Source organism: Myotis davidii, unplaced genomic scaffold, assembly GCF_000327345.1.
Source record: "Myotis davidii unplaced genomic scaffold, ASM32734v1 scaffold370, whole genome shotgun sequence".
Classification (NCBI taxonomy): domain Eukaryota; kingdom Metazoa; phylum Chordata; class Mammalia; order Chiroptera; family Vespertilionidae; genus Myotis; species Myotis davidii.
This window is the reverse complement of record NW_006288615.1, coordinates 3,084,374-3,095,048: the sequence shown is the minus strand read 5'-3', so window position 1 is coordinate 3,095,048 and position 10,675 is coordinate 3,084,374. Positions and strand designations below refer to the sequence as shown.

General features: G+C 40.4%; 1 protein-coding gene across 2 annotated transcripts in view; it reads right to left on the bottom strand.

The window, feature by feature from the left end:
- Positions 1-10,675, bottom strand: part of DIS3L2 (DIS3 like 3'-5' exoribonuclease 2) — a 304,502-nt gene that overhangs the window by 240,317 nt on the left and 53,510 nt on the right. For both annotated transcript variants that reach the window (XM_015561871.1, XM_006760425.2), the window contains 2 exons: positions 7,839-7,892; positions 4,075-4,176 (listed from right to left, as the gene is read on the bottom strand). In XM_015561871.1, coding sequence (XP_015417357.1) covers positions 4,075-4,176; positions 7,839-7,892 — 156 coding nt within the window. The remainder of the gene's footprint in view (positions 1-4,074; positions 4,177-7,838; positions 7,893-10,675) is intronic.

The window sequence follows — 10,675 nt, the reverse complement described above, 5'->3', positions numbered from 1 at the left end:
TAATTCCCTTTTTATAAAAATTCTCTTCTTATGGTGCCTTCTCCTTTCCTCCTCCCCCCTCCCACCTCTCTCTCTCTCTCTCTCTCCCTCCTCCCTCCCTCTGTCCCTCCCTCCCTCCCTCTCCCTCTCTCCTTCTCCCTCTCCCTAAGCATGTCCTCAGGTGAAGATTAAAAAATAAAGTATTAAGATAAAGAAAACAGTAGAATACACTTTTTTTAGTTAACAAAAAAAGATGAAAGACAAGGTTGTTTAACAGTGATGGGAGATTAACTTGATTGGAAAGGAAAGAATAGAACCAGGAAAAAGAATGGAAGAGACAGGATGAAGATCAAATAAATGACAAATAGAAGATTTTACAAAGCAAAGTACAGTATTCTGTGAGCTTCTGGCAAGGGGGGCCAAGGATGCTGATTTTCCAGGAGGGCGGGCTCTAGAGAACAGTTAGCAAACTCTGCTCTTGCTAGTGTCTAGGAGATTTGGTTGAGGCGCAGCAGCACTTAGCCAACGGCATGGCAGGAAGAGAGCTTTATTCCATACGTTCCCCCTCAAAGGGGAAACTTTCATAATCACCTCTTGCCAAATCATTCTCAGCCCCACTCTCCTCCTAAAACAAAACAAATCTTCTCTCCTCTCCATTCCCATCCTTCAAACCTTAGTTCAAATGTAATCTCCTCTATGTGGACCTTCCCCAATTCACTCAGAGTTTCATGCTTCCATAAAAACATGTATTTCTCTTTCTATCTTGCAAACCATAATACAGTTGTTCCCATCCCCTTTCCATACAGCCTAGAAGCTCCTTAAGAGCAAAGCCTGTAACCTATTGGAGTTTGTACCTCCAATATCTAGCACAAAGCAAGATGGGTGGAAGATGAGAAGCCCCTGGTACCCTGCACTGCTGCAGGCAGAAACATCAGGATCATGGCTCCTAACTATTTGGGCAACATGCACCAACCCTCTGTTTTAAAAACCTGAGGAAAGCCACAGATGCTAGAAAAATACATACACATGCACTCACTCAAAAAAATAAAATAAGAAAAGAATAGTAAGCTAGGAGTCAAAGGATTCTGGATTCTACTCCCTGGTTCTGTCAAAAACTCCAAGTTCTCAGAGAAGGCAATTTCTCAACTGACAAAATGAAAATAAACTATCATTTGCCCTTCAATTATCCTTCATTAGATGACTGTTAACAAAAAATATACATAAATACTAAAAATGTGGAATAATTCTGAAATTAAAATTGTTATATACGAGCAAATTGTTTTTTATATTGGCTCACAGCTTGCTGCTTTTACAGCTATCTATTTTGCAAAAAAACAACAACAAAAAAAACATGCTGTGAAATAAATTGACTGTTTACTACAATAGCTAAAAGAACTGTTGTTTTTTTCCAAAACCCCAAAGGCCCTATAGTTTACATACCCAAGAGGGGTGAGCAAAACAAGTATAAAGAAGCAAAGACAAATAATCCAATTAATTCACATTTGTTCACACCATTGACTACAGATTCCTTTGATAACAATATGCTTTTGTACTAACAAACCTGTAATACAATTGACCAGTATGCTTTGAGATGTTGAGCTTCTACATGTCTGGGATTCTTGATGGCAATCTGAATATTCTCTTCTCTCCAGTTTGACCTTATCATCAACAACTGTCACAGGTGGGTTGCAGTCAACAGAGCTCCCCTCTTCAGAATGGGAAGCTATGAAATATTCTAACTAATGAGTTCTAAGAGACAGACCTTCTGGGGCTGACTTTAATATAAAAAGCCATTGTCGTCCTGGCCGGTATGGCTCAGTTGGTTAGAGTGTCGTCCAGTACACAGAAAGGTGGCAAGTTTGATTCCCAGTCAGAACACATACCCAGGTTGCAGGTTCAATCTCTGGGTGGGGCACATAGGGGAGGCAACCAATCGATATTTCTCTCTCACATAGATGTTTGTCTGTCTGTCTGTCTCTCCCCCCGCTTTCTCCCCCTTCCTCTCTCTAAAAATCAATTTAAAAAAACACAACACATGTCCTTGGGTGAGCTTTTTTTTTTTTAAAGCAACTGTTAGGCAGTCACGTGAAGACCCTTAGGGGCTCCACAGAAACAGCGTAAGTTAGGAATCCCTCTACATTTCAAGTCTGCTGAAAGTGGAAGAGGACCTGTAGACACACCCAGGTTGGCCTTCTGTCATTGCCCCTTCTCTACTCCTACCAGCAACCCAGCAGGGTCCTCCTGGCCAGTCTAGGCTCTTCTTTTTATCCATGCCAATCTTTTACAGATATTAACTGTAAAACAGAAAAGCAACAGGTTGTGTCTACATACTCTGAATGTTTAGACTGTGGAAATACTATAAGAATTTTTGCAAATTCTTATCTGCTTAACTAGTTCCAGTGAACCAGAAATCCACAAAATTAAGACGTTTTAGGGAAAACCACAACTTGGCTTTGTTGAGTCTTAAAGCGGGTATAGGTTTTTTTCTAGAAGTAAAGGCACCAAGGCAGAAATAAGAATGACCAAGTCCTAAATCTGTCCTTTTAGTACTCAACAACAGCAACAAACACATTCAACTCCAGCCTACCCCCATGTTCTTAGGCTTCTTGCCCAAAGCAAGAGTGCTTCTGACTGTACCAGGAAAGGATGTGCTTGCTTGTCTTAAATAGAAAAGTGTGAAGAACAAGTAACCAATTTATTTATTCATATGCTTGTATATTTTAGCCAAGGACAATAAAAATGTCAGGCAAATTGGCTTTGTTCCTCTAAGCAACCTCTGCAGAGCTCAACAGGTGTTCTTCACTAATCAACACCTACTCAGCTCTAGACCTACCCAACTCTTCCGTTTCTTTCAATTCTACCCACTATCATCCCTTAAGTCAAAGAAAGCCATATTTCTTGCCCTTCTTTGGCTCATCTTAATTGCAATGCTGTCTCTTTACTTTACCAAATGACCTCTAAGAATACTTCCTCTGGCTCGACCCCTTTGGCTTGGCCTTAATGCACTCCTCATATCTTCTTGGACTTGGTCAACACTGTGCTAAATGATGCTTTCAAGAAAAGAGAAAGTAAACTAAATCTATCTATGTCCCTCGGACCTGGAGCCAACACTTAACTGTGCTTTCAAGGAATCAGAGCAGGAGACCATATCCACACTGGGGGAGCGGGGATCTGGATTAGAATAATTCACTTTCATAAAACACTCTATGTGTTTAACTTCACAGCATTAATAAACATTATCCTTAGCACTGGCCAGGTGGCTCAGTTGGTTGTAGTGTCATCTGTACACCAAAAGGGTGAGGGGTTCAATTCCTGGTCAGGGCCGTATCTAGGGTTGCAGGTTCGATCCATGGTTGGTGTAGTCAGGGCACGTACAGGAGGCAACTGATCAATGTTCTCTCTCAATCTGTTCCTTTCTCTCTCTCTAAATCAATATAAAAAACATATCGTCAGGTGAGGATTTAAGAAAAATGTATCCTTAAATTTGTTAAGTGCAATTAGTATGTGTCTCTTCCTGCCTGTACTCCCCACCAGACTAAAAGCTCTATGAGGGCAAGAACTATGTCATCTTGGATCATGATTAATTTCCCTACCCCCTACAAATCCCTGGCACACAGGTCTAACTCAATTATTCTAGTCCAGTCAGATAAAAATGAGTTAAACTTATGCCTCAACAAAGCTCTAGTATAAGGTAATACTTCCCACATTTCTGGATCTGTTATTAATAAGAACTGCTACCATTAATCTGGCACCATTCTATGATTTTTACAGGTATTCTCATTTAATCCACATGACAAACCTACAAAGTAGGTACTATGATCATTCCCATTTTATGGGAGAGGCATTTGAGGCATAGAGAGGTTATATAATTTGCAAAGCATGTGACAGGGAAGACAAATCACAAGGGAGAGAGAGCAAGGAAAACAACTCAGATCATTCCATGTCTGCTCACCAGATGCTTCTATGTCCTAAGCATTATGTGGCCTGTTTCTGAGACAACCACAGGGCCTTAGGGGTCCATAACTACTCACTGATGCACCATGGATGCAAAAGGCCCTGAGGAGTCTATAATTAGAAAATGAAAATTTAACTCACCTTCCACTGCTCCTCTGGAAGCAGCTTCACGACCACCAGATCCCCATTCAAGGCTCTATTACGAGCAACAATCCCATCAATAAAAATGTCTCTATCACCATCCTAGGTTGAAGAAAGAAATAAAATAATTAGCTTACCAAAGCTTGGAACCAAAAATTATTTCCTTGGTTTAAAAACTATGAACTCCACAATCTGTCCACTGATTTAATAGGAACACTAGTACATAGCCATAAGCAGACCTAGAGGGAGCTCAGTCCCTTTGGAATTAACAGAAATGGTGACAAACACATAAGAGCAGATTAACAGAATACTAACAAATCACCAAGTAAGAGAAAATCTACTACAAGCAGGTCAAAGACAAACAAAAAACACGAAGCAAAAACTAGGATTGCATGCTTTCATAACTGAAATATGAAAAGAGTAGGTTATCCTTAGGTTATCCTTTTTATGTTTGAAATAAAATAAAGCATGCTGATATCTTTTCTACATCAGCTAATTTTTTTTTTTTAAATAAGGGTAAGAGTAAAAAAAAATAGGTTTTCAAGAAAACAGAACAACAACATATAATCCCTCAAGAACATCGAGAGCTAGAGCAGCTCTAGAATGTGGGTTCTCTAAGAGGAAGCCAGCAAAATCCTACTTCCCCAAACCTCCCCCCAGAAAAGTGGCAGAAAGAAAATTGGGATTGTTTTTATGGATAGCAAAGTAGATAGAAAGAAAAGGAATGTAAATGAGATTCATAAAGCATTCTCATGTTCCACCTCTCTCACTGACCTAGGAGCAGGGTAAACTGAATGCAACAAGGCTTGGGTACTTTCACCCTCAATCACATGCTTATAAACAACCCACTTTAAGCAGTGTAGCCCCACTGAACTCTGCAGGTACCAATTGCTAAACTTAAATCAGTGCCAGATTATGTTACAAAAATAAGCCAAATTTTACAAAAATACTTAAGTGGAAAACACAGCTAAGAAAATGCATGCCTTCAACAGTTATGTGACAAAATTAAGTATTTTCCAAATGTTTCATCAACAAACATGCAAACATGTACTCTTATTCTTTTATCATTCCAAAAGTTTATACTACGTGCTTCTTTTCAGAGGATAAGAGAGAAATAAAATGTTAATTTTTCTTAAATAGCAAACAGGCTTGGAAACTCAAAATTTTCTAATATAGATGCTATGGAATGGATTTAACACTCAACAGATGACTACAGGTGATTACTATGACATGTTAGTCAAAGTTAAAATTAGCATTCCAAATTTACCACCCCTACGGGATTTTAGACACTCAGCAATTTTTATAGTTTCTGGTTACAAATCATTAGAGATCTTTTAGAACAGCCTTTCTGTTCAAGTTCCATTCTAGCCATGGGCTGGCAGCTATGCCTACATACTCTGCCAAACCTGACCCACCCTAGTCCCTGAGGGACAGCTACCATGTTAGCCACAAAGACAGAATTACCACAGTTGACCTCAAGACAAGCAAGAAAGAGGCAACCAGAGAGTGAACAACTAAAGTGTGACATACCACCATCAATCACTGCCTTCTGCAATTTATAAAGCAATAGGATATCTCTGGCTTCCTAAGAATGAAAAAAGAGCTGTCTGCATGTAGGTCATCCTACCCATTATCATGTGTCAAAACATGCAGTAGATGCCTCTTTCATGAGCAGTTACACCACCCTTAGCTCAGAGATTTAAGACGTAAGATGCTGGTATTGCCATATTTCTATCCCAGGAAACCAAGAGAAGCAGGCTGAGTTGAACTTCAGACAACACACAAATCTATAAATATTGCACCACTACTGAGCTCTTACTTCATTCATTCAGAAGCCTGTATCTATTGCAGAATCTCTTATTTTAAAGACAGAAAACATGGGAATACCTCAATGTTAAAAGTTTGCATCATCCCTCTAAACTACTTTTTAAGGCCAAAAGGTTCAGCTCTGGATGTGAAAGGTGAACTGGCTGCAACATCTGTCACCCCATTCTTTTTTATGGCTGAGTAATATTCCATTATATATATATGTACCACATCTTCTTTATCCACTCATCTATTGATGGACACTTAGGTTGCTTCCATATCTTGGCAATTGTAAATAATACTGCAGTGAACATAGGGGTGCATATATCTTTTCAAATTAGTGTTTTAGATTGCTTCAGATAAATACCCAGAAGCAGAATTGCTGGGTTATATGGTAGTTCTATTTTTAATTTTTTGAGGGAACTCCATACTGTTTTCTATAGTGGCTGCATCAATTTATAATCCCACCAACAGTGCACAAGGGTTACCTTTACTCCACATCCTCACCAACACTTGCTGTTTGTGTCAGTAATACTTTTTATATAATCCAATGGGTAAGACCTAAACTTGAGATATAAATGTGAATCCTTGGCTTCTGGAGGAGAAGGGAATAAAAGAACTAAACTGAGCTTGAGACCAGGTCTTAAGGTTAATATAATAACATCTATGAAGTACACGACTACACTTGTATTCTCACTAAACCTGTCCTGTAACATTATGAAATACTAGAGGCCCAGTAATTAGATTCATGCACCAGTGGAGTCCCTCATCCTGGCCTGCACCCTCTCACAATCCGGGACCCCTCGGGAGATGGTGGACTGCAGGTTTCGGGGATGGGACCAAAACCCAGCAGCCCGACATCCTCCAAGGGATGTAGTAGTGCACAAAGCGGCAGGCAGCCAGGGAGGAGCCTGAGCCCGGGCGCCATGCTGTTCCGGTTGTGCCTGCAGTCGCCCAGTAGCGCTGCCACGGAGGCAGGAGAGGTTCATGGGAGAGGTTCGCACCGCTGCAGCTGCGCTCCCACTGTGGGAGCACACTGACCACCAGGGGGCAGCTCCTGCATTGAGCGTCTGCCTCCTGGTGGTCAGTGCATGTCATAGCAACCGGTCAAACAGTCAACTGGTTGAACCATCGACCCGTTGGTTGGGGTTTTATATATATATATATGTTAACTGACATCTTATATAATAAAACCCTAATATGTAAATCGACCAAACAGCAGAACGATTTCCTCATCTATAAGCGAAAGTTTATTCCTATAGTATCTTCTGCCTTGAAAAATATATAATTCTACTGCTATCCTATTTATGGTGTCATAGTTAAGTCAGGAATTTAAGAACATTGCTCTCTTAGCTTTGTACAATCAAGTCTTATTCAGAGGCCTGCTGCTAATTATATGTCAGGGTGGACTTCCTTTAATGGAAAAGAGCCTGTTAAAATGAGTCATGAACATAAGGAAGGGTATAAAGACCCAATGGTAAAAAGCCTTGTACCAAGTCCTATCACCTACATAAAAGTGATGTGAGAAACTGACCAAGAAAAAAAAAGCATTACACATTATTTTTGGACAAATGTGCAGATTAGCTCATGCAGTAGAACGAAAGTAGATAGAATATTTGTTTAGGAAAGATTAACATAAATCAGTGGAAAACCCATAAATCCTTTTAAGCTATAAACCAAGGGCATCCAATTACATGAACTGGTGGGTGTCTGGGTGGGTTCAGCTGCTCTGCAGCCTAGTAACAAATGCCACCCTTTTCATTTGAAGTGTGATTTTAAGACTGGCAGAAAGGGTTGTTAACCAAAAGCAAATTTTGTTTAAATCTGAAACAAATCCTTGCCCGTCCTCAATTTTGTTTTACTACTCTGCTTTTTAGTAAGAATATATTATTTCGGTTCCAGAGCACATCTAAAAATTGAATGTGAAATTAAGTTTATTATAAAATTATTGGACTTACCGGGGAAGGAATGAAGGCTTCATGAAACTTCTTTGGATTAATTCTCAATACACCCTTTAAAATAAAATTAAAAATATATGAAACTTCAACAAGTTATACATGTATGATTTTTTATACTTATTTTATTCTCCAATAAAAAGTTTTAAATTTGATCTAGAAAACAAGTTAGACTATGAGAATTGCTCATTAAATGCATGAAACATGATTTATATTGGTACTTGTAACATAGGGTTCCATCAAATACTGAAAGCTCACACTGGCTCTTTGCTGTGAACAGGTAGAGGTAAGAAGTAACAGAACCTGGCGTGGAGTGGGAAAGTGGCAGCTATTGGGATTGTATATGCCCCTATATGCTGGTCTTCAAATTCAAACTTTTATTTTAAGAACAAAGTGATCAGGAAATTACACTTCACTATATAATGGCCTTTTTAATTCTCTAAGACCTTTCCACAATTGCTTATTTCTGTGACAATTTTCAAAGTGATACAGGTTGATTTCCAACCTGGATACTTAGACTCGAGGGATCAGATGCATAATTTTTTACTCTAGCCCCTCTGCAGAGTGGAATGAGTCAATAATTCAAAGTGGTCCAGAACCAGCTCTTAATGTAAATGGGGATCCTGGCTCCAATAGCCAGGCCACCCAGTCTGCCTTCAGCTTCATGTTATTCCAGCACCAAATCAGGGTCTGCTTCTATTTATGCACAGGGTGCAGGTGGGGGCTGTGCTCAATACCAGTTCAGTATTTTAGGCTCTTGCAGGAAGTTGTAACCCTCCCCACGTCCCAGCTGCATCTGAAGGCCAATGGAACACATGGGTGGAGGCCATTATTTTGCTAAGGGCCAGATTCAAAGAGTATCTTGAGAAAGCGTTTTAAATAACATTTCCCCCCTAAAATGTCGAAAGACTCAAAGATGCATAATTAACAAAACAGGTAAGGGCAGAAAATAAAGCAGAAAATAATTCTTTCTTTCACTGGCCCACCATGTTTAAATTATAAATTTCCATGCAACCGCTTATACTACCAATAATATCCCAATACGACTACTACAAATGCTTATTCAGTCCTTAGTTTAATAATTATTTCTTGAATTCTGACTATATTCAAAGCCCTGAGATAGATAATATGGAAGAGAAAATGATGACCAAACTCAGCCCTATTTGAAGTAAAGCATTGGTCATGCTCATATGCATGAATACAAGTCCTTTGGTTGATCTCTTACCCACGCCTCCTCCCCTGCCTTCCCTCTGAGGTTTGAAGATCTATTTGATGCTTCTATGTCTATGGACACAGACAATAAGAGGGTGGTGGGGTCATGTGCTGGGGGCCGGGAGGGGGCAGGGAAAGGTCAATAGGGGAAAAAGGAGACATATGTAATACTTTCAACAATAATTTTTAAAAATGAAGTAAAGCATGAATGCTGTGAGGATGCATCTCACTTTCAGCTGAAGGCACCTCCTTGACTTAACTGAAACCTGGCCATCCCTGCTCTCTTCCAAACCCCACAGATGCTTTGAAGTTCATGCCATTAGCTCCTGCTATAGCTCCTAGGGCTGTCATCTTCAAACCTGATCATATCCCTGATTCACGAAAGCTTTGACTTGTAGCTCATTCCCAATCCTATAAACATTTAATGGGACTTCACATCCATATTGATGACCAGGCAACCCTAACAGTCACTCTAGCCACCTTTTCTTCCACCCAACCCTAGCCATTTTCTCCCATGTTCACACCCCATGTCTTGTCATCATTGCTAATCACACCACCTCTAAACACAAAAAGTCAAATATCATACTTTCTGATTAAAATCTCCTGGCCTTCCAGCTCACTTACGGCAGAAACACCACTTAGAAAATTTTTGATCTTCACTAAGAAATCCAACCCATGAACCTGACCAGACTTTGACCATTCATCACCTTCACACTATGCTTACTCCCTTTCTTGACTACCTAATTGCCATGGCCTGCACCCTGCCATTACCTCCTGCCCTTGCAAACCTGGAGCCTTGAGTCCACTCTTCCTCTTATATGTAACTAGTAAAACCCCACTCCCAGTTGACCCCAACTATCTGCCTTCTCCATGACTAAACCCAAGGAGCTGAATGTTACTGTAGAAAAAAACACACAACTGGACTAAGTAGCCTAACATGGCAATCACAAACATGTTTTCCATGGCTTACAGGATATTTGAGAATATTCAAAACTAAGGAATTTCACATATCCTATATAATTAAAGCCTAGATGGCATTGCACAATGTCGTCACAAGATGGCCACCACTACGTCGTCACAAGATGGCCGCTTTACGTCATCACAAGATGGCCAGCAGGGGAGGGCAGTTGTGGGCAATCAGGCCGGCAGAGGAGGGCAACTGGGAGAGAACAGGCCAGCAGGGGAGGGCAGTTGGGGGTGAGATCAGGCCTGCAGCGGAGGGCAATTGGGGGCCATCAGGCTGGCAGGGGAGGGTAGTTTGGGGCGATCGGGCCAGCAGGGGAGGGCAGTTTGGGATGATCGGGCAGGCAGGGGAGCAGTTAGGTGTCAATTAAGCCGGCAGTTGTGCACCAGGCCTCTAGTAAATATATATATATTTCTGGATTTTGTTGAAAATCAGCTAACCCCATCCAGCAACAACCACTTGAGTTGAATAGCAGATGCTTCTCTTATAGCAATAAAAACAATCACAAATAACACAACCTTCCTAATGCCGCAACCCTTTAATACAGTTCCTCATGTTGTGGTGACCCCCAACCATAAAATTATTTTCGTTGCTACTTCATAACTGTAATTTTGCTACTGTTATGAATCATAATGTAAATATCTGATATGCAGGATGTATTTTC